Raw genomic sequence first — 23323 nt, forward strand, 5'->3', positions numbered from 1 at the left:
GTGGTTTATTGGGGAATATTGTGGAATTTCATCCAAGCCTTACAATATTAAACCTTATCATGCCTAATGTTAATACTATTTCAGTAATTCCCTCCACTTGCTCTTTAGCTGTATAGATTAGTGTCCATTACACAACCCTCTGCGTAAACTGAAGTTTGGTCAAGTCTCTGAGAAAACCCCAGAACTAAGCCCATAGCAGAATTATATTTCTTTTTTTTTTTTCAAATGTATTACAACAGAATTATAACAGTGATGTTGGGATAGACATTGCCCTTAACTAGCATGTCTTTTCAAATATAAAATACATTATAACATTCCTGTTAAACAAATGAATATGATTAAGGAACATTTTAACATGAACTGCCAGTACATTAAAATAACATAAATAAGTATATAAATAACCCATAATTTTAACCATTTCTGACACAAACACACAATCCTCCTCTTTGAGAGGTGACTAAGCAAATATACTGTAGCAAAGTACTTCCACATTTGTAAACAGAAAAGGACAACATTTAAACAGCTCGAGAACAAAGTTAGTTTGTGCTTCCCGGAACAAACATTGTTCCTGGACCTGTCTTGTAATTCAACAACACTCAACAGCTAAACACACCTGTGACTTTGAGCAAAACATGCAGAACAAAAGGCAGTGACAGTTTAGAGTTGTAGGCCAAGTTCCACATGACACATGCAAAGCACACAATTCTTAACCATATAACTACTGCATCCACTGATAAATCATCTAAAGATACAAAAGGGTGATTGATTAGAACATTATAGATAGCAGTATTCAATGTCAGTGTTTTGCCATTTCTCATGACAAACATATGTGAGTACTTATCCTAAATGTAGATATTTTCAGCCCATAATTTTAAACCGCAACAACGTAATTTATTCTTCCGGGCTTGAACGTGCCAGTATTGGGAAGAAATCATATGAACTGACAAAAACAATGTAGCAAAATAATTCTATGAAATTGCAAGCCACGTCTTGCAGGTGGCACAGCCCATGCCACCTGCAAGACATTTAAGTCTTGAGATACACAGTCATTTCCTGAAAATGTAGACTTTTGTATTTGTTCTAGCCTAGAAATGGTTAATCTTGGGAAAAATGTTGGTTGGATCCAACCCAAACACCACACCTGCATTCAGGTGTGTAGCACGATAACAGTAAACGACATATTGTGTACAGTATGGAAGCTGCATAGTGTTATACCTGCATTGTTGTATGAAGAGCAAACAGCAGCCATACTGTAAGTGTAGAGCGTCATCTTAGTGGTCAAGAAGGACGGATATTAAGTATACGACACACTAAGCAGACATGCCTGTCTTCACAGAAGACAAGTCCTCACATGTTAGTGTTTATAACACAGTATATTTGTGTGATTTAAGCACACGCTACCTCACACACACGCCACAGTGTGGCTCTAAATCATTTATCTAACCTGGGATTACAATTCAGTTGTTTCTAAAATACAATGTCTGAAGTGAACATCTAGTGGTATATAATCTCTTGATACAAGCAAAAAGTGACTAAAATGTTAAGAATATTCTAAATAGATATCAGTACATCACTACTGTTATGAGAAAGTACAAAAGGGCTCCTGTTCAAAAATCATCTCCTAAAACCAACACATTTCGACCATGTGATCGACCATGTGACCGACCATAAGAGTCAACAACAGAAACAACTCTGCCGTTTTCTTCTCTGGTTCTGATGTCACACTGTTCTACTGGGGAGTTCCAGAGCATCAGGACTCCACCAAGATCTCCATCAGGTGGTCCAGCTCTGACAGCTCCCTGGGGCTCTGGTTGTGGGAGAAGAGAGAGCTGGAGGAGGAGGAGAAGAACGGAGAGGAAGAGGCCAAGGAGGGGAGGCATCTCAGGAGCTCCTGGGAGAAGGGACAGGAGGAGGAAAAAGAGGAGGAGGAGGTAGACGAGGGGGCCCGCACTCCGAGGGCCCCCATCTCCTTCTCCAACGTCGAGGTGTCAATGTCCTGGAAGATGTCATCCAGGGTCACGTCCTGCAAGTAGCCAGAGGCCATGACCTCAGCAGTGCCCCAGTTCACCCCCTCCCAACCTCTGCTGACCTCAGCCCTGCGCCCCTCCCAAACCCCCTGCCCCGGACCAGACAGATTATCCAGGGACCTGAGGGGCAGCCGTGGGCCAGACTGAGGCCCAAAAACACCATCAATGGTTGTGTCCAGCTCCTTAAGGATAGAGGATATGGCTCCTGACATAGAGAAATCCGGTTCTGCCGTCATGGCAACCCAGTCCTCCTCTACTCTTGAGTGGCAGTTTACTACACTTACGCGGGAAGGGAGAGATTCCGTAGTTGAGGAAGGAGCAGTAGGCGATACTGGAGTAGCCTTAAGGACCACTTCAACTGGACGCTTTGTTTCTTGTGTTACTTGTCGCAGGGTGTTGGCTATCAACACAGATCGTCGCAGACTAGGCTCCACGAGCTCTTGGCCGTGCTGGTACTTCACCAGAGAAATGTCGAGAACCGACTGTCTCTGATTCTCCCAGCGTACGCCGTTAACGCTGCCACACTGCGCATCGTCCTCTTGAAATTTACGCTTCAGTCCCTTAGCGATCATCATGTACCTGGAGAGAAATCAATGACAAAAAGGGTATAAGTGCCGGTCGTACATCATGCAAGGAAAGACAGTGATGCAGGCAGAGCAAGTGCAAATAAAGCCCTTGAGCAACATACAAAGGCGTACGACATTGCATTGCATATAAAGAATAGCATTAATTAACTCTACAAAGTCGTGAAAAGTCGTTGTAACAAACCTACTGTACGTATTCAACTCTTTCGTCTGGCCGTTTGCCTTTTTGCAATGCTAGCTAACTAGTCTTCCTTGAAATCTCCTTGTTGTAAAGAAGCCCGTCCTTACTCGACCGAAACTTTTTCTTATTAATGATCTGATTATCTAGTGTGTTGCGTTTCATTAATGATCACGAATACAGTCGATATAATAGTGATTTGTAGATGCAATTTGCTGAAATCACAACCACAAACTACTGCTAGTGCGAACTCCTCAAATACTGAATCCCGCCTGCGATTTTGAGTTTCACGCTCAAAAAGATAGTCTGAGAATGGCACTATGGGACATGTAGTTTCTATTGTACTTTTCTAGCTTAACTTTGATAGTTTTTTATGGTAAGCCTACACTCTCTCAATGATTCACATTTACGTATTTTATACAATACCCCAAATCCTGTTTTAAGTTTCACATTTGAACAGTGATGATCAAAATTAGCTCTACATAACTGATAGATTATTCCCATGACATCACTGAGCAGCTGTGATTACACAGCGTGCCATGAATATTCTTGTTCAAGACCACTGACGATGATTTCGCAATATTAAGTTATAACATTTTCAGTATCAATGACTCAGGTAATAATACAGATATAAAGTTAGTTTCATATTCGACATTCAACATTCTCTCACATTCTGGAAATGCTGGTTTGCAGCGTCGCGTTAGGGACCATGTTTAAACTACCCATACAATTTAAAAAAAATTATGACCCTTATAATATTTTTATGAATATAAAACCTCAAACGGACACCAGAGTATTCTAACAATGTCTGGTATACTTCCACAGGCTTTACTTTTTCAATTACGTTTTCAAGAAAATGATGGAATATTGCTAATCTATGAAAATAGTTCAATCCTCTTAACCCTTAGATGCATGATTTCTAAATATTTCCGACAGTCCCCACAGCGTGAGTAATTTTTCCGAAAAGGAAGTATCTAGCTTTAGTGGGCTTCTGTTACCTAGCAACCTAGCATAACTACTTGTAGCAATGCTACTACCTGCTACTGTTACTTGTTAGCCTCCTCATTGTAAATTTTGAAGCCATACTAAGGTGTTTGTCATATCGTTTTTGTCTGGAAAATAGTCAGTTGGAATGTTCGAAATCGCACATGTGCAATCCGCATGCAATTTCCAGAGATTAGTGATTTATCATTTTGTTTGAAAATTTATTGAAAAGGTAAAGGCTGTGGAAGTAGGCCTATAACAGACATTGTTAGAATACTCTGGTGTCCGTTTGAGGTTTTATATTCATTAAAAAATAGTCATCATTTTTCAAAATGGTATGGGTAGTTTTCACCCGGTCCCTAACGCGACGCTGCAAAGTAGCGTCTTCCGAATGTGAGACAAATGTCGAATATGAAACTAACTTCACCTCGGTATATAACCTTTCCTCCCAGGCTAATGAAGAGCATTTTTATGGTGTTTCAGAACTAGCCTACTCGTTTGAAGAAAAGTTAGCCCTACCTCTTCATGCATGTTTACAATAACTGAATTAAGCAGGCTTACCTGATAGGCCTATCGTCTTCCAATTAAATCATTACTTTTGTCTTCGACGAGTGCGATTCTGAGAAGAACGAATAACGCCTGGAGTTCCAGTACACGAAGTACTACCCTTCCCAGTTTGAAAAACACGGAGGTTATGACTCCGCCCATATGCATTGGTTACCATGTGCGGTGAAACCACACTGGCTTCTTACCGAGAACTTCAGAGATAATTTGCATTTTATTACCAGTTGTCTGTGTGGGCTTGTTGTTCGAAGGATGTACACTCGGGTTCTGACAAAAATCCTGTGCTATTAATTACCATGGAGCGGATCAATAATGCGAAAATGTGATGTAATTGTCTGACTCCTTCACACCAACTACTATTGTGTGTCGCCTAGACTTACACAAACCTTTATCATTGTAAAACATTTATTTCAGAAAGTGTACTTTACAAAATTATGATTATTAGGGTATTATTTTGCCGCTTCACATATTACATTATACTCATTCAACACATTCCACATGCATTGTTATAAAAAGCTATATATAAAAAAAAAAATCAAGTCCAAAGCCAAAGCTGCCATTGGTTTGTGCAATGAGTGAACTGGCACAAGCATACACCTTTCTAGAAAGTCTGAAACAGAGATGAGATGGTTTAGTGTCTTCATGGCTGGGTGTACTCCCCACACACTCCCACAGATTTCCCATCCCAGTCAGACGTCGACAGACACTTCACAAAGAAGTGAGCCAGATCGAACTTAGAGATGACCTTTCCCTTCAGCGTGTTCTCTGTCACAGTGTACTTCTCAGTCAAGGGGAAGTTGTCTGGAAAGAGGGAGGGAAGTTCAGTGTTCTTGGTTCACTCGTGGACTAACTGGTGCACCACCAGACCAAAATGATGATGGGGGAGAGAGAGGTGAATACAGAGAAGGAGAGAAGTAAGCGAGACAGAGAAAGAAGAGTAAAAGAGACAGAAAGATAGAAAAGGAAAGACAGAAGGAGACAGAACGGAGAGAAAGGGGGAAGGGAAAACCAGTGTGCATGAGGGAAATGTGTTTATTAACTGTTGCTCCACTGACCAGCGATGTGGGGAGGCATGACGGCCACATAGTCCAGCCCAGACTCCTTCAGCACCATGAACATCCGGTCGTGGTCGGCCGTCACTGCCATCAGCCGCGGGGGCATCCTAGAACGCTCCCACAGGAGGAAGGCTGGACAGCAGAGAGGAGAAGAGGTTCAAACTCAAGTTTCTTCTTGCTTTTATGTTTGTTTTAAGATGTATGTTTTGGCATTTCTCAAGCTTTATCGGACATTTTATATGTGAAGTGTGACAAGAAAGGCAGCGAGATAGGGAGAGAGGGGAAAACATGCAGCAAAGTAAATGTTCTGTTAGCTATATACTGTATATCCCCCATAGCATCTTAGTGAGTTAGGAGGACTGGATTATGTATCGAAGAAAGTCGGCCTAAGCCAAAAGTGAGCTTGGTAATAAGTAAAAAGTAAAACAATTTGGTCAAGAAACACACCTGACATGCAAGCAACCACTTTTCTGATTCCACGAGCCTTCATGGCTTCCAGAATGTTCCTGGTTCCCTCAGACATCACAGTAGTGGGACCTGTGAGCAGGCAAGGGAGTTATATTCAGCATGGTTAAAGCAGCAGATGTGGTCATTTTTTTAGTTCTTTCCAGTAACAAAATATTATGAGGTGAGGCGTATAGTGTTCTCTGGCTCCCTCTAGAGGATAATAGATGCTACGCCTGGCCATTCAGCATTGTAAAACCAAGTCATATAGTGAGAATTTGAGGGAACACTTTTATGAGTTATGACTATAGCTTTCAGATCAACAACATTCTAGGGATTCACAAAAGTTATGTTGTGGTGGGTGTGGTAGTATGTATCATATATATAGACTGATACCATATAGATTTAAAGTAAAAAAACTAAAGAATAAATCCTTCAAACTGTAACTTTACATCAACAAGTTACTCTGCATTATCATGAGTTGGCTACTAACTGAGATCGTCCCTGGTGCCCAGGACGATGATAACAGCGTCCTGTCCCTCCATGGCCTTCTTGACATCCTCCTTCTTCAGCACATCGCCAACCACCACCTTGGAGGCCTTGTGGTCTGCTGGCAGCCGAGCAGGTTCCCGAACCAGCACGGTCACACTGTAACCTGGGGATGGGGAGAAGTTTGGGGTTGAATTGCCTGATGCTGACAGAGATGAGAATCCACACAGAGAAATTATCAAAAATAGATTTAAACTGACTGCCAACTTAAGTTTCATTGATCCATTGAATGGAGACAGGAGTCTTGGCCTCAGTCTCGTTTGAGAGAAATTTGAAGGTTTCCAAATCCAGTCAAACTGTTAGTGTTGCTGATCAGTTAACACCGCCCTCTCTGTGAGCAAGAGATAAGGAGACAGAGCAGGGCTATCGCCTATCTGTGGGACTGCAATATGCCCCGTTCTCTGTCCAAACATGACTCAGCAGAAAGCTATAGCCCATAACGACTGTGATGACTCTGCGTTTTATGTCCCGTGATCTCAGCGCAAGGAAACGAAAACGCTGGCAAAACAAATAAATCATATGGCACATAGCTTCTTACATTTCTGCACGTTTAGCTAGATTTGTCCAGCGTCCTGTTGGGTCACAGACAGCGCATCTTATTACGTCAACCAAAACAGCATCCCAGCGTTGTAGGGCTGTAGGTAACCATGCTATACAATGAATGGGTCATACATTTTACTACAATGTAGCCCATATTTAGTTAGGCAACGCTTTTAGTAGCCATATCTAAAATCACTGAATGAAAGTTTTCCCATTTAGATGTTATGTCTGAGAGACAACTTTTTTTTGTCCGTCTTTGTTTGTTGCCTACCTGCTGCAGCCGCCAGTTGTAAGGTCACCTGCCCGGTCTTCCCAGTGGCACCGAAAATCACAACATTCTTGATAGACTCGGACATTATCTCCGTTACAGTTCACAGTCAGGTAACCACACTCCGCTGAGAATACGCGACAACGTATCTGAGCAATTACAATGTAGATATGAACCTCGTTTGACACTTGAGGAAACGCCCCCTTTTAAATAACCAAAAAAAGGTTTACTTCCGTTACAAGCTCCTCCCAACTTTACCAATTAAAGGAAAACGCACCTTAAACTAATATATTTAGAAATGTCATGGATCCATGTCATACTCATTCTCTTTCTCTTTTTGTATTGCAGCGGAGAAGCCCACACTTGTAGAAAGAGGCAGACTGCATGAAATGTTAATTGTTCCTTTTGTACCCTTATGTGGGTCAAAAGTGCTTAATTATTGAATGGTCAGACCCAGTTTTAGTTGTTTTTTGGAGTCATCATAAAAAAACGGTTTGTTCATCATATTATGAATTGTTATTGAGAAACAGAATCTTCGAAGGCAAAACTCTATCTTTCTCTCTTTCTCTCTCTCTCTCTCTCTCTCTCTCTCTCTCTCTCTCTCTCTCTCTCTCTCTCTCTCTCTCTCTCTCTCTCTCTCTCTCTCTCTCTCTCTCTCTCTCTCTCTTCTCTCTCTCTCCCCTCACTCTCTCTCAAACAGAGGTGGCCTCCTCCGTCGCACTGATGCCGAATTCTCTCCAGCAGTATCACGAGAGGACACAGAGAGGGGGAACGTAGGCTATATCAGGTGGCCAGGATACACCGCGAGCCCACCGGCTTGGATTGTTCGATCAAGCATCTCCGGCTGGCCGAGGGCTTCCTCCACGGTGGTCGCGTGGTCCCCTTAGCCAGTACAAAGATTTACCGTTTTTATGATACCGCATTACTGCCGTGATTAGATATCTCGCGTTGGATCCTTCTCAATACAGAGACCAATTGAGGAGACATCGACTACTTGGCTCAACTATGCCTGCGAAGACAGGCGGCGAAAGGCTCTGCTTGTAATTCGCTCTCCGGTTCCAGTCTCATCATCAACCGATTCAAACGTTTATTTTGGGATAATACAAATATCCATATCTGGACTTGGGGGTGAAGGTAAGCTTGTAGCTAGCCGCGTGTTTGTGATTTTAGTGTGTCATTTCATTTATCACTGGAGACGAAAATTCGAGGTAGCTGAGCTGAGCTGGTTTTGGTGAGAGATGCAGCAATACCGGCCTGCATTGACTGCTGCAAGACTACTGCAGTGATTCGGGGACCGTATTTCATACCCGTTTTTCCTCTTTTTTTTTACGAGAACACATATGGCTTTTATAGCTCACCAATGTATAGCAAACACAACTGTCAATATTTATGCCCACGGTTTGATTGTCAAATGAGGGCATGTTGGGAACGAGGCCTTAACCGTGAAGCCATATGATTTAGTATCGGTCTTTGCATATGTGACCACACTTGGTCATATTACACACCTTTGCGTATTATAGGCAACAATTGTCTTATTGTACGGGAGTCATCCGTGTCTTATCCTCGATCTAATCTTTTCTCAAGCTATAAGGAACCCCGAGACGTTGGCAAGGCACTTCGAGCGTGTGAAACGCTGCAGTGAAAGTACCCCACATAGAATTTGTATTTGGAACCATTCGATCTAATTCTTTATAAGGACTATTTACTACACGGCGTGGCAATTGCATCAGGCGACTTACTTCAAAGCCTACCAATACAATACAAATGAAAGCTGTAGCCTACTTCATGGAATGGTATGGGGGGGATAGTGCAGGGGTTCCATGCGGCGGGACAGATAGAGAAGCCGCGGCGGAAGGATCGAAGGAAGGCTGCAGGTCGTATGTGTCATTTTAAGGTTAAAAGCGATGTCTCCAAAAAAACGAGATGGAGCTGGCACAAAGGGGTCCCTTCGCTCTTCCTGTCGGTCTTACACAAGCAAAAGGCAACCGTCTTGAGCCCAAACCCGTGTTTCTTTGCCGACACACTATAGCGCATAGAAAACTGCGTCGACTTGTGATATCATGCACAACTACATTCTCACGCATATGGCCTCACCTTGTAAGCCACCGGTTTGTGAGTGATATCACAGACATGATATTGACAAACCCAATTTAGCCTAGTCGGTTTCCGTGCGTGGGGATTGTTTTGCTTGGGAACTGTAGGTGTGTGTTGACTAGAGTGCTCCGGTCCAAGCCGGGCTGGGCGTCGCCGGCTGGACTTCGGAGTTCGGTCACAGATGTTTAAATTCTGGGATGACTCTATATAAGCCTCAAATGCAGTGGCGTGCGATGACGTCAGACTACGACCGCTGTCCAGGGTGCTGATGTGTTCCGGAATTTGACTCGTGTTGAATTCTCGCAAGTAAAAGCCTAAAGCCATTACCAGTTATAAAAGCACTCTCTCTGAACACATTTAAACTTTACCGTGACGACAAATCAGCCCGAGTTGGTTACATGTGTTCTTAAATCAAGTTTACATCATAAGAAAATCATACTCTCTGCACAAGCCATAACTTAATATGTAATGAAGGAAAGGTTGGGTGTCCACTGCCTTCTGGGATTACACCCTGAGAACCCTAGTTAGACAGCCTTCTTTTCTCCAACCTACTCTCTATGTTGAAAGTAAAGGTCAAACATATCCCCTCCTCTAGTTAGTATGTGGATATGTGTGAACAATGGGTGACGAAAGCTGAATGAGAGGGGGGATGATGAGGGAGGATTGTGGAGAGACCAGTCTCCCATAGGCCTGAGGGATGGGAGGGGGGGGGGGGGAGGAGGAGGAGGATACTGACTGATGAGGGCTGGCAGCTGTCTAACCTCAGGGAAGCTGCCAGCCTGCTCCTCATACACCTCCTTCTCCTCCTCCTCCTCCTCCTCCTCCTCCTCCTCCTCCTCCTGCATCCATACCAGATCGGTCCCCTGATTCTCCTCCATAAACAGAGAGCTGGAGGTCTGCATGTCACTGGTGTTTCTATTTCTGGAAAGTGGGATCACTGTCAACTAGAAAGACCGGAACACTTTGATGATCTTCAAGACTTTAGTTTTGATTGGTAGAGGTGAATTTGTGTGTGAGTATGTGTGGGAGGGGGGGGGGGGATTGATGATAGTGACACTACAACTGTTTGAAGTATGTCTGTGTGTGTGTGTGGCAGTCTGTTTGTGAGTACACGTGTGTGTGAGTGTGGCAGTCTGTTTGTGAGTACACGTGTGTGTGTGTGTGTTTGTTCGTTTACGTATGTGACTGTATTCATTCCTCTCTCTAATGTTTCATTACTGTTGATGGTCTGCAGAGCACAACAATCCCATAACACACGTCAACTCACAAACCTCCGCAGCTAGCCTCTACCACCAGACAGGAAGTCACATACAGGAAGTGGGGAAGGTCATTGAGCTCTACCAGCAATGTGTATGGAGAGTTCCCCTTCTCACTCGACCCAGTCCTGGAGGTGTTAGGCCGGAGCAGGTGCCGTAAAGCTCTGCACCAATCATCTCTTCCGGAAACAGGCCCAGCCAAGAAAAGAAGAGAGGGAGGGAGGAGGGGATGTTGGGGGGGGTCAGCTTACGTTTCACACCATGCTGGCGAGAGGGTGCTTTATAGTAGTTGCCGGCGGCGACGCAGAGTAGCCAGAGAACCATAATAATGCTGAGTGCTTTGGAGGGGAATGCTGAATGAGATCCAGGAGCCTACTGAGCATTGGGAAACAAAGATGGCTGACGTGAGTGTCCCCTGGTAGCCCACTGGACATAAACACTTATATTTTACCTCAGCAGTTAGACAGAGCTGGATTCTCTGAGCTAATCTCCTCAGCGCCAAAGGCTGTCTGCCCTCTCCTGGTCTGAGACTGGGTAAGGGACCTATCTCCTGGTATGATGCTGGTCCAGGCTGGGGTCTCTCCTGGTCTGATGCTGGTCCAGGCAGGGGTCTCTCCTGGTCTGATGCTGGGTAAGGGACCTATCTCCTCGTCTGATACTGGTCCAGGCTGGGGTCTCTCCTGGTCTGATGCTGGGTAAGGGACCTATCTCCTGGTCTGATACTGGTCCAGGCTGGGGTCTCTCCTGGTCTGATGCTGGTCCAGGCTGGGGTCTCTCCTGGTCTGATGCTGGTCCAGGCAGGGGTCTCTTCTGGTCTGATGCTGGTCCAGGCTGGGGTCTCTCCTGGTCTGATGCTGGTCCAGGCTGGGGTCTCTCCTGGTCTGATGCTGGTCCAGGCTGGGGTCTCTCCTGGTCTGATGCTGGTCCAGGCAGGGGTCTCTCTTGGTCTGATGCTGGATAGGGGGTGTCTCCCTCAGTGGCCTGTTCCACTGTGAACTAACTGAGTCCTTCCCTTTCATCGTGTGCAGAGCTCAGAGCTCAGGGGTGTCACTGGGTTTCATCTCTCTCAGAGGTGGAGGAGCACACCCTTGCTGTGCACTGACCGGCCTAACCAGAGGAGCACACCCTTGCTGTGCACTGACCGGCCTAACCAGAGGAGCACACCCATGCTGTACACTGACCAGCCTAACCAGAGGAGCACGCACATGCTGTAATGCTGTAGACTGACCAGCCTAACCAGAGGAGCACACCCATGCTGTACACTGACCAGCCTAACCAGAGGAACACACCCATGCTGTACACTGACCAGCCTAACCAGAGGAGCACACCCATGCTGTACACTGACCAGCCTAACCAGAGGAACACACCCATGCTGTACACTGACCAGCCTAATCATGGCTGACCACTAACCCCCCTGCCTCTCCAGGGCCACTCTGTCTCACCCACAGAGTGGCCCTGTCCCCGTGGTGGTGGATAATAGCTGGTGAGGTGTCTCAGTGCCGTGTGTCTCAGTGCCGTGTGTCTCAGTGCCGTGTGTCTCAGTGCCGTGTGTCTCAGTGCCGTGTGTCTCAGTGCCGTGTGTCTCAGTGCCGTGTGTCTCAGTGCCGTGCTCAAGGCCCTCAGCATGCATTGACTGCCTCCGCACGCTGTCTTCGGTCGCCGTGGGGACGGGGGCACGGACAGCTGTGTTTGTTTACCGTGACCGGTCAGTCAGACGAGTCCCACGGCTATGAGAGCGTGTTGTTCCAGAGGACCAGGTGGTGGAGGAGAGGCTGAGGGGCGACACGCGTGTGTGTGTGTGTTTGTCTGTACATGTGCGTGTTTGTGTCTGAATGTTTGTGTGTGTATGTATATGCTTGTATTTGTGTGTACGTATATGTGTGTGTGTGCGTGTTTGTCTGTGTGTGTGTGTATGCGCATGTGTGTGGGTGTTTGCACGTGCGCATTTGCGTGTGTGCGGCTAGGGCAAGGAGACCACAGAGGACACGGCGGTTTGACACGAATGACAGGCGTGACAGCTCGTACGATGATTGAGAGTTGGTGTGATGGTCGCTATTGTCACTCCAGTAGCCTACTGGCGGCGTCGCAGCTCTCAGACCAGCAGTCTGTCACTACCCCTGTCATAACCCAACACACCCGCTTGCAGCTCATGATGGAGGAGGCATTGAGCATTATTTCCTCCATTGAGCAAGACCTCGTTTTTAAGATCTTCGGATTGCAAAACACTCCCAAGTCACTCTTACATATTATAGAAGTCACACGTAATGTGATGGTGATTTTAGGCCCTAGTGAAATCTACAGCCATTATCACAAGGCATGTGTGCCTAATCAGTACAGCTGAATCGCTTTCAATATCTAGACCATAACACTGACATTGACATTTTGAGGGTACACCTTGAGGGTTTGGGTGGATTATGGGTGCTGATCTGTGGGTATCTAGGAAGCCCTCTGTGATGTTGCTTGGGAAAAAAGGGCTGTACTGATCAAATGTGATTGGATGTCTGCTTGGCTCACTAGGTCTGGTGTTGATCATAGACATGAAGGTATGTCTGACTGTGACTGAGGGCTGGAGGGGGTCTGGAAGGGGGGGGGGGGGTGACATACAGCCATCTGTCTGCTGTTTGGGAAGGTCATGCTGGCGCCTGCAACTACAGTCCTCCTCAGATAGGTGGCGCTCTACTTTGACCATTCTTGGTAGAGAGGCAAAACTGGCAACTGGGACACATCAGGCTGATCACTAATACTCCTATGTGTCGGTGTGGAAACACACGCACCCCCCACTCACTGGGACACACTCAGACATGCACACACACGAGAGGGGGGTCTCACCAACTGAGACGCATACACGTGCATACCCACAGCCACCCATAGGGACACACACATACTGTACACACACATACATATATTCTCCCACCACCACACCCACACCCATTCACTAACTGACACCACCACTACCACTACCACCACACACACACACACACACACAGACACACACACACACACACACACACACACACACACTGGAAACAACCTCCAATCAGTAACTCTCTAACTTAATATAAAGAACTCTTAATGATGAGCATAGTGATACAAGTTCCCCTCTTAATATCAGCACATCCTGGCTCTACAAGTCTCCTCCACCCTCATTTAGTTCTAGAATATTCTGTTCCTTCTCATCGATGACCTGGTTTTGGTGGGGCATATGTATCTTTTAGACAGAACATCTTTATCAAGAACTGCTTGTGTGTGTTTTTGTTAGTGTGTGTGTGTGTGTGTGTCTGTGTGTAGGACAGAAGTCTCTGATAGTGTCATACCCTGTGGGGACATGTAAATGTCTTTTTATGCTGCTACTCTCCAGCTCTCTCTCTCTCTCTCTCTCTCTCTCTCTCTCTCTCTCTCTCTCTCTCTCTCTCTCTCTCTCTGTGTCTGTCTCTCTCTCTCTCTCTCTGTGTCTCTCTCTCTCTCTCTCTCTCTCTCTCTCTCTCTCTCTCTCTCTCTCTCTCTCTCTCTCTCTCTCTCTCTCTCTCTCTCTCTCTCTCTCTCTGTGTCTGTCTGTCTCTCTCTCTCTCTCTCTCTCTCTCTCTCTCTCTCCCTCTCTCTCTCTCTCTCTCTCTATCTCTCTCTCTCTCTCTCTCTCTCTCTCTCTCTCTCCCCGCTCAGCCACCTGACTCCCCTAGCTGACAAATCAAATTGTGGTTGATAAATAAAAAGTGTAACAGGAGCGATATACGTAACCAAGCAGGAAAAGAACAATGGAGAGATGTAGAAAAGAAAAGAGAAAAGGAGAGAAAGAGAGAGGGAGGAAGAAAGTGAGGGAGAGAGAGAGAAAGAAAGAAAGAAAGAGAGAGACTGAGAAACTGAGACAGAAAGGGAGAGAAGGCGTTACAGATGGAGAGAGAAAGAAAGGGGGAGGGAGAGAAAGGAGCAGTATACAAAGACATTTACATGTCCCCACAGGGTATTACACTAGTAGCATCTTCTATCCAGCACACACACACACACACACACACACACAGAGACAGAAAGGTGCTGGTGGTTGTAATGCAGAGGGAGGGGGACACAGTTATTCTAACCCTAGTCTCGTTAGCTCACAGCACATATTCCATTGATCCATAATACTAACATTTACAGTATTCTTTACTTAAAGCAAGCATAATCAATCAATCAATCAATCAATCAATAGTTTATCGTGTAAATTAACCGGATTCATGTGTAAGAGATTTGCAACTGTGTGTGTGTGTGTGTGCGTGCATTGGTGTTTTTGCTTTGTTGATACGATAGAGACCCGTCCATCAGTAAATATTGTGGAGGTTGTGGTGGTTGGGTGTTGAAAGGGGGGAGGGGAGTGGAACAGGGGGAGGCAAGGGGGGAGGAGAGGACAGGAGGGAAAAGGGAGGGGGAGGGGAAATCTGAGAATTTTGGTGCTTTGTAATGGTGCCGGAAGGACAATGGCCTGAGTGGAGAAAAGAGCTTGAGTCAGACCTCACTCAGTCTCAGCGTCAGTCTGTAAAAACACAGTTTAGATGGTTCTCGTGTTAACTGGGCCTCTCATATTTCAATGTGCCAATATGATAATGTCCATATTCATAGCCCAATCTGTAGAGCATGACAAAGAGGGATGGGGGAGAGAGACAGTAGGCTGAAGCAGCTGATGGTGAGAGAACGACGGGGAGGAGGGGGAGCAGGGGAGGTAGGGCTGGAGGGGAGGGAGAGGGACAAGGAGAGGGAGGGAGGGAGAAGGGGAGGAGGCTCTTGAGGAGGTTGTGGTTAGGGCTGGAGGTTTGTTAAAGGACGCTGGAGACTGGAGGCTGGGCTGGGGGTTGGGGACTGGGGTGGAGGCTGGTATGGAGGCTGGGGGCTGGTGTGGAGGCTGGGGTGGAGGCTGGGCTGGGGGCTGGTGTGGAGGCTGGGGTGGAGGCTAGGGTGGAGGCTGGGCTTGGGGCTGGGGTGGAGACTGTGGTGGAGGCTGGGCTTAGGGCTGGGGTGGAGGCTGGGGTGGAGGCTGGGGTGGAGGCTGGGCCAGTGACAGCGTTGGGTCCAGATGAACAGGAATACAGATGTGTCTGAATAGGAGGTGTGTTGGGAGTGATGTTGCTACTGAGCTGTGTAGCACAGTCCACAGACAAAGCACGGTACCATCACACCTTATCCTACCCCCGACAAGGAAAGGGTCTTCCCCCTTTGTCCTTCTCCCAGAGGAGAAGCTTCAAAGCTTCTGACCCAGCATGGGGTCAGATACAGAGGCCACACGGCCCACAGTATCAGAACAAAGGATTTACAAGGAAGAACTTTCTTATGTGGATTTACAAACATATTCTCAAGGACTACATGGCTCATGGACACTATTTCAATGACAGTAGTTGATGTGTTATAATGTGTGTTTTTCCCATTTACTTAGAACGTTGTTTAATTGAGGTTTGATTATAACTTCCCTTCAAGTATAGTTAAGTCAGCCAATCCTGATATCAAAATGAATGTACCATACTAACAAAACCATTTACGAATGTTGTATTGTTATATTCTGAAGTTTGAGCATTCCATGGACAGTTGAAATAACGGAACTCAAAAGGTACAACTACTTCACACCTAGGCAGATCTCAGGACGACGCCCAGGTGGGGGGAAACTGACCAATGAAAGAGGTCACCTTCACGGGGACCCCCCCTTTTCCTTTGGAGTATAAAACCCCCAAACGTACAATCACCCCCGCTTGTTCGTAGGATTAAACTGAAGTGCTAGCTACATTTCTAAACTATTCCTCTCAACCTGCAAATTCACTGAGCGCCCGGAACTTTGGCCAAAGATTCCGTTGTTCTATTTTCGTTGGACGATAACGAAACCATTGACTCTACCTTTCTTCAAACCGACAAAAGTAACTACGATTTGCAATATTTCTTACCTGTGACATATTGGCATGTTGTGATTAAATTGTTGATGTTTGATTGTATTTTACAAATGAGTTAGCTTAACCCTCGCTAAGTCAGTTGCCCTTGCTCGTCCATTGTTACTACAAAGGCCTACCTGTCCCCCTCTACCCCTCTCTCTCTCTCCCTTCCCCCTTTACACGCTCTACACAGCCATTGTGTTGCTCGCCCTCATTTGCATCCAGCCACTGCACTATTCTGACTAACCCATAACTTATCTGGTATTTGTTCATTATAATTACATTCTCCTAAATAAATCATTGTGTATAATATTCGCGTATCACTCACGTTATCTGATCTGCTCTACTTTCATAGAATTCACAACTTTAAGATTAGACTGATTATTACGAAGGCTATTATTTAAATATTATTCAATAAGGTTTCCTCTATCCCTTTAACAATAAGAGGTGGTGCCCCAAGAACTACATACTTTATTATAAATTAAGTATTGCTAATCTTAAACGAGCAAACCCCGCTACATATTGGAGCCCCGTGACAGGCTTTGAAACAGATTGAAATGAGCGATCTATAACGGAGATACATTTTCCGTCTGAAACCCACCCTCCCACCCTTTTGGTTAAATTAACGCTCCGTTGTATTTAACTATTCCCCCAGATAGCTACGGTTTTAAACACTGTTTGAATACTGTGCTGTGTACTCATTGAATTGGCTTTGTCGTGAACAATTGGCTATTTGTGTGTAACTAACTAGCTTCGGAAAAGCTAGACTTGAGCGGAGGTACGCGCGTGCGCAGTGACACTGCGACCCGTCTCATTTCATCTTGTGAAACAAAGGCAGCGCTTCTACATGAAGGCATAAGATCCTTTTTATAGAGTCACAACACTACTATTTTGGTACCATACACGCTTCGGAAAGGTGTATTATAGTAGTGTTGGCCATTTGGGTTGAGTAAATCAACCAAGCAACTGATAAGTTGCCATTGTCTAGTTAGAGGTAGATAACAGACATTGATCAGTCCAAAAGGACTTTGATTTTGAAGGAGACTACGCAGCTCTCTACATTAAGCTATATGCTTCTACCTTGTTAAACAATTGGTAAATTGATTAACTTAGCTTTTCGGAAAAAGCTTCACTTTGTTTTGCATGTAATTCAACATTAATGTAAACACTCAACCTCTAGAATCAGTAAAGTAACAGTAAAATAATTATTGAGACAGGAGAAGCTGCTTATTTAAGGACCTTTATTGTTGCTTAACCGGAAATAGTTACCTTTCGTGAACAAAGACCTGTAATTTGATTTTCATTCCGCGCACTTAAAAGTGGAAGTTGTCAGAATATCGGCGTTGTTGACCATACTGAACTGTAATCCTATTTATCCCTCATCAATATACAACTTTAACAACAATCGCTAAATAATAATTAAACGTAAAGTGTATTATTTTTAGTTTGCCCACTCTATCTGCGATCAGTCCAAAAGGACTTTTGTTTGGAAGTAGCCGAACAACGCAGCCTGTACTGCCACAATATTGTTAAACAATTCCGAAATTGATAAACTAGCTTTTCGAAAAGAAGCTTCACTGTTTCGCATTCAATTCGAGGTGAATGTAAAACCCTTGCCCAATTTAAAGCTACATTATAGATGCAGCAACAATTTAGTTCATTATCTGTTTGATTCTACAAGCTAAACCGGCTAACTTAATGTGCTATAGTATTTAAATACATTGTACTTTCTCAGTCCGGTTTAGGCTAAAACAAATCAACAGCTACTCAATCTAAATTCTCTAATCGTTTATAGATACTATAACAAGATTACTGAAATTAAGATTTAATATAGGCCTAAAAGAATAAATAATTTGTTTGAATCTTTGATCCTGGAAGGTGACTTTAATATTAATTTTAATTTCTGAATATTAATCTCAGTTTTGATTGTTAATCTTTGAATATTAACTTCTGATTTTAATTTTAGTATTGATTTGATAAACAATTTTTTTTAATCTTTGATCCTGGGTGGTGACTTTAATATTAATTTTAATTTCTGGATATTAATCTCAGTTTTTGATTGTTAATCTTTGAATATTAACTTCTGATTTTAACCTTAATATTAATTTGTAAACAATTTTATTTATTTTCTGAATCTTTGATCCTGGATGGTGACTTTAATATTGATTTTAATTTCTGAATATTAATCTCAGTTTTTGATTGTTAATCTTTGAATATTAACTTCTGATTTTAATTTTAATATTAAGTTGGTAAACAAAAAAAAAAAAAAGGAAAAGAAAAGTATATATATTGCTGCCAAAAAGAGAACCACTACAAAACTAAAGTGCCTATCAACAATTATCACAATAGCATTGTGTTAATAACTTCCAGTAGCCGAACCAAACATGTCTCACCTCACGGAAGCTGAGAAACTGATTGTCCACCTATCCGAAAAAGAAAACCCAAGATATGTGGAAACGCTGACCGATCTAAATTCCGATATGATCACCAGGAAAACTCAAGAAGTGGTCATAGAAAATGTAGGCCAAATATTGAGCAAATCCCAAATTGTCAAATGCCTATCCAGCCTCGGTCTCAACTATGCTGCACTACTCAGGTTATCAATAACAAAAGTCAACACACAATGGACACAGGCTCTCCAGGATCGAGAGGATGCTCTCAAGGCGGCACAAAGAGAACAAGAGCACAGGAAACGATTGGAACAGGAAACCAGCGACCTGGCTGTTGAACTAGATAGAGCTAAAGCACAGCTAACGGAACAGGAAACACAGCTAATACAACAGGAAATAACCCTCAAAGATGCCCTCAAAGAAAAAGAAAAGGAACAGGACCGACGGGAGCTAATGGAACAAGAAACCAGTGACCTGACTGGAGAACTGGACAGAGCTAGACAACAGCTAATGGAACAGAAAACAACCCTCAGGGATGCCCTCAAGGCGAAAGAAACTGAACGAGATATCCGGGAAACACTTCAACAGGAGAACAAGGAACTCGCTACGGAACTGGGAGACCTAAAAGAAGAAATGCAGGGGGTTCAGAAAAGCAAAAAGGACTCAACCGCCCTCATGGAAAACACTATTAAGATGTTGGATGAAGCTAATGAAAAAGTAGCAGACTACGACCACCAAAAAGAAGAATGGCACACTCTCTACACAAAATTCCAACACCTGGACCAAGATCTCTCACACATCACAGCTGACAGGGAGACAATGAAGGAGGAGTTACAGGAAACAAGAAATGAACTGCTATCTACCATTCGTAAGCTGAACAAGGCGAACGCCACAATCCAGTCCACAGAAGACCCCGACACCAACCGAAGGTGGGGAAGAGACGACAGAGAAGTAGATCGGCATTCAAGAAACCAAAACCCAAGACAGCTGCAATCACCTGAAGCACCGCTCCACTCAGAATACGAAACAAGAAGACCATATAGGGATACATCCCCTCCCAGCCAATCTCTGTACCAAGCTGACACGAATCCACGAAGGATGAGGAGAACAGAAGATGTGGAACAGCAGAGCAGAAGACTGTATGACCAGAAAATGGAGCTACAATTCCAACCTGAACGTCGCGGTCAGACCACAGCCCCAAACAGATGGGATGACCATGATGAACCCTCACGTTCAGCCTATCCACAAAATGCATGGGAAATGCATGACCTGCCACCAGCAGTGTCACTAGATCTGCTATTGAAAATTAGCAGGAACATAGAGAAGTTCGATCCAGACAATCCCACTCAGAGCATTGAGATGTATCTAGAACAACTGAACTCTAATCTCGAACGCCTGCCTACAGCTACAGACGCGGACAAGCTGTACCTGTTGAAGAACACCTCTTCCAGCTCAATCAGAGCCCTGCTTGACAGGCAACCTGCTGGAGAACGCCACAGCTATGACATGGCTTGCCGGACCCTCAAGGCTTGGCACTCAGAAAGTAAAGGCTCCTGCTGCACTATCGCCCTGCACACAAAACAAAAGGCCAACGAAAACCCAAAGACATTCTATGAGAGGCTCCGGAAAGCCTATTTCGCAACAGAAAACCAACCCGGAGGAGAAGAAACTCCCATGTTCAAGTCAGTGTTCATCAACAACCTCTCCCAATCCATAAAACCCTTCATGACGACCTTCGCGAACCAGGAAACCATGACGGCTCTGCAGCTGAGGGACATGGCATATAAATCATGGGCGAACAACAATCGATCCCAAGACTCAAATGTCCATGCGGTGGAATCAGACTCACACCTACAACTAGAAGGAAGAGAACTCCAGAGACCCTACGAACCCAGACCCGCCTGCAAGCAACCCTCCTATAATGCACGAGACCACTCAACAAGACCCGAACAATATCATAACAATTACAACAGACAACCCGACAACAACTATGAATACAAACAACACTCCTATCACGCAAGAAACCACTCAACAAGACCCACACCGTACAAAAACGAACACAACAGCCCTGGACGACGTCCGTCAGACCCAGCATGACTAGAAGGCCCCAACACGGAAAACACACCTCAAATGCTCCCCATTGGATGGAAGAAAGGGAACAGGACCCGAAAACACCACAAACCCACAAGAAGACGACCTCCGGAAACAACAACACACAAACAAGCCCCACAGTTACACACATTTCTGGGTGAGCTTTCCAGAAAAGGAAGAGCTAACCGAAGCTATGTCCCCATCACACTTGAAGATGAAGTGCCCTGCGAAGGATTGCTGGACACGGGTGCAGAAATCTGCCTGATTGCACCCACCTTGGCCGCTCAGCTAAAAGGAATAGCCAGGTCAAACAGAAGATGGATTAAAAGTGAAGATAGTGAATTCAACATCACAAGCTTCACCCAAAACAAAGCTCCAGTCACAGAGACGCTGTACTTGAAGCTAACGTTTGGGGAAATGTCCCTAATCCACCCCATCCATGTCTCACCGCTTGAGACCGAAAAGCTGCTGATTGGACACGATCTACTCAACAGACTGGAACCCCTCATTGACTTCAAACGAAACCAGATGTGGACCAACATCGAGAAGCCCTATCCACTGCCTCACCCTGAAGTCCAAAACACAGTCTTCACAGTGGAAGGGGGGGGAGATTCCACGTCTGATCCACATCTCTCAGAAGAGGACCGAATCCATGAGCTAGATGGCCGCTCCAGACCGCCCCAGAGCTACGCCACTCACCCATCAAGACACAAGACTCAAACAAAATCAACACAACGCCATGACCGTCGGGTGCCATCAGAAACCCACCTGCGACGAGAAGCATCACAGGTCCAAAAGAAGTCATATGATGCCAACTGGATGAGAGTGCAGAAAGTAGGAAGACCTACTATGGCCACGAAGCATCCCAGAAGAAGCACCCCAGCTGCAACAAGCTGGCACAACCCCCGGAAGAAACCATCACTACTCGCGGGGACAACAGGCCATGCACAGAGGCCTGGCCTGGCCTTATACCAGCAACCTGACCCTGTCAAACTGCTGACGAAACAAGTGCACAACAGGTGCCTTAGCCAAAATGCCTCAAAGTTCAAGAATGAATGTTCCTTTAAACCAAAAATAATAGGAAAATACTGTCATGAGACAAATATGGCTCCACCAATCTATCAAATTTTTTAATCTGTTACCAGAAAACCCAACATGAATGACCTTGAGGTACTGTCAAAATAATAGGCTACAACGCCTCATAACCAAACTACCCTGGCCCCTGACAAATTAGGTTTATGACTCCAGGAAGTCAAAGCCCACTCCCACTCCTATCATTTTATTTTAATCTTTCTCCTTTCTTTCCCTTTCCTTTTTCCTTTTATTTCCTTTCATTTTTAGGCATAGAACCTTAGCCCAGAGAAACTTAGTAATAGGACCCAAGTTAGCCCCATTGATTCCTACATTGTTTAGAGCCCACTCATGCCAATGTGTCCAGTAGAAATGCTATCGTACTGTCGTGTTTGTCTGTTCTCTGCTCTTCTTACGTGCCAACAGCCCGACGACGTCGAATCATCGGACGTTGCCAGCAGGGGGATATGTAGCACAGTCCACAGACAAAGCACGGTACCATCACACCTTATCCTACCCCCGACAAGGAAAGGGTCTTCCCCCTTTGTCCTTCTCCCAGAGGAGAAGCTTCAAAGCTTCTGACCCAGCATGGGGTCAGATACAGAGGCCACACGGCCCACAGTATCAGAACAAAGGATTTACAAGGAAGAACTTTCTTATGTGGATTTACAAACATATTCTCAAGGACTACATGGCTCATGGACACTATTTCAATGACAGTAGTTGATGTGTTATAATGTGTGTTTTTCCCATTTACTTAGAACGTTGTTTAATTGAGGTTTGATTATAACTTCCCTTCAAGTATAGTTAAGTCAGCCAATCCTGATATCAAAATGAATGTACCATACTAACAAAACCATTTACGAATGTTGTATTGTTATATTCTGAAGTTTGAGCATTCCATGGACAGTTGAAATAACGGAACTCAAAAGGTACAACTACTTCACACCTAGGCAGATCTCAGGACGACGCCCAGGTGGGGGGAAACTGACCAATGAAAGAGGTCACCTTCACGGGGACCCCCCCTTTTCCTTTGGAGTATAAAACCCCCAAACGTACAATCACCCCCGCTTGTTCGTAGGATTAAACTGAAGTGCTAGCTACATTTCTAAACTATTCCTCTCAACCTGCAAATTCACTGAGCGCCCGGAACTTTGGCCAAAGATTCCGTTGTTCTATTTTCGTTGGACGATAACGAAACCATTGACTCTACCTTTCTTCAAACCGACAAAAGTAACTACGATTTGCAATATTTCTTACCTGTGACATATTGGCATGTTGTGATTAAATTGTTGATGTTTGATTGTATTTTACAAATGAGTTAGCTTAACCCTCGCTAAGTCAGT

The 23323-nt window shown here is 44.8% G+C and overlaps 3 protein-coding genes across 6 annotated transcripts in view; 1 reads left to right on the plus strand and 2 right to left on the minus strand.

The window, feature by feature from the left end:
• Positions 1 to 26: 26 nt before the first annotated feature.
• On the minus strand, positions 27 to 4392 carry sertad3 (SERTA domain containing 3). 2 transcript variants are annotated; one of them, XM_062472435.1, is made up of 2 exons: positions 4335 to 4392; positions 27 to 2606 (listed from the first exon to the last, which is right to left on the minus strand). In XM_062472435.1, exon 2 carries the CDS (start codon positions 2600 to 2602, stop codon positions 1751 to 1753), a length of 852 nt encoding a protein of 283 aa, XP_062328419.1. In that variant the 5' UTR covers positions 2603 to 2606; positions 4335 to 4392; the 3' UTR covers positions 27 to 1750. The 2 variants fall into 2 exon arrangements, with proteins under 2 accessions (XP_062328419.1, XP_062328418.1); XM_062472434.1 differs by lacking the exon at positions 4335 to 4392 and adding an exon at positions 2805 to 3114.
• Positions 4393 to 4724: 332 nt separating this feature from the next.
• On the minus strand, positions 4725 to 7389 carry blvrb (biliverdin reductase B). Its single transcript, XM_062472436.1, has 5 exons — positions 7197 to 7389; positions 6330 to 6491; positions 5840 to 5929; positions 5393 to 5524; positions 4725 to 5138 (listed from the first exon to the last, which is right to left on the minus strand). The coding sequence occupies exons 1-5, from the start codon at positions 7279 to 7281 to the stop codon at positions 4978 to 4980; spliced, it is 630 nt and encodes a 209-aa protein (XP_062328420.1). The 5' UTR covers positions 7282 to 7389; the 3' UTR covers positions 4725 to 4977.
• A 563-nt stretch (positions 7390 to 7952) lies between these two features.
• The window catches only part of LOC134028871 (spectrin beta chain, non-erythrocytic 4-like), a 61769-nt gene continuing 46398 nt past the window's right edge, over positions 7953 to 23323 (plus strand). For 2 of the 3 annotated variants that reach the window (XM_062472750.1, XM_062472752.1), the window contains exon 1: positions 7954 to 8327. The gene's annotated coding sequence lies outside the window, so the exon portion shown is untranslated. Of the gene's footprint in view, positions 8328 to 23323 lie in introns of all 3 variants that reach the window. The other variant, XM_062472751.1, reaches the window with a different exon arrangement.

This window comes from Osmerus eperlanus, chromosome 11 (genome assembly GCF_963692335.1).
Source record: "Osmerus eperlanus chromosome 11, fOsmEpe2.1, whole genome shotgun sequence".
NCBI classification, from domain to species: Eukaryota; Metazoa; Chordata; class Actinopteri; order Osmeriformes; family Osmeridae; genus Osmerus; species Osmerus eperlanus.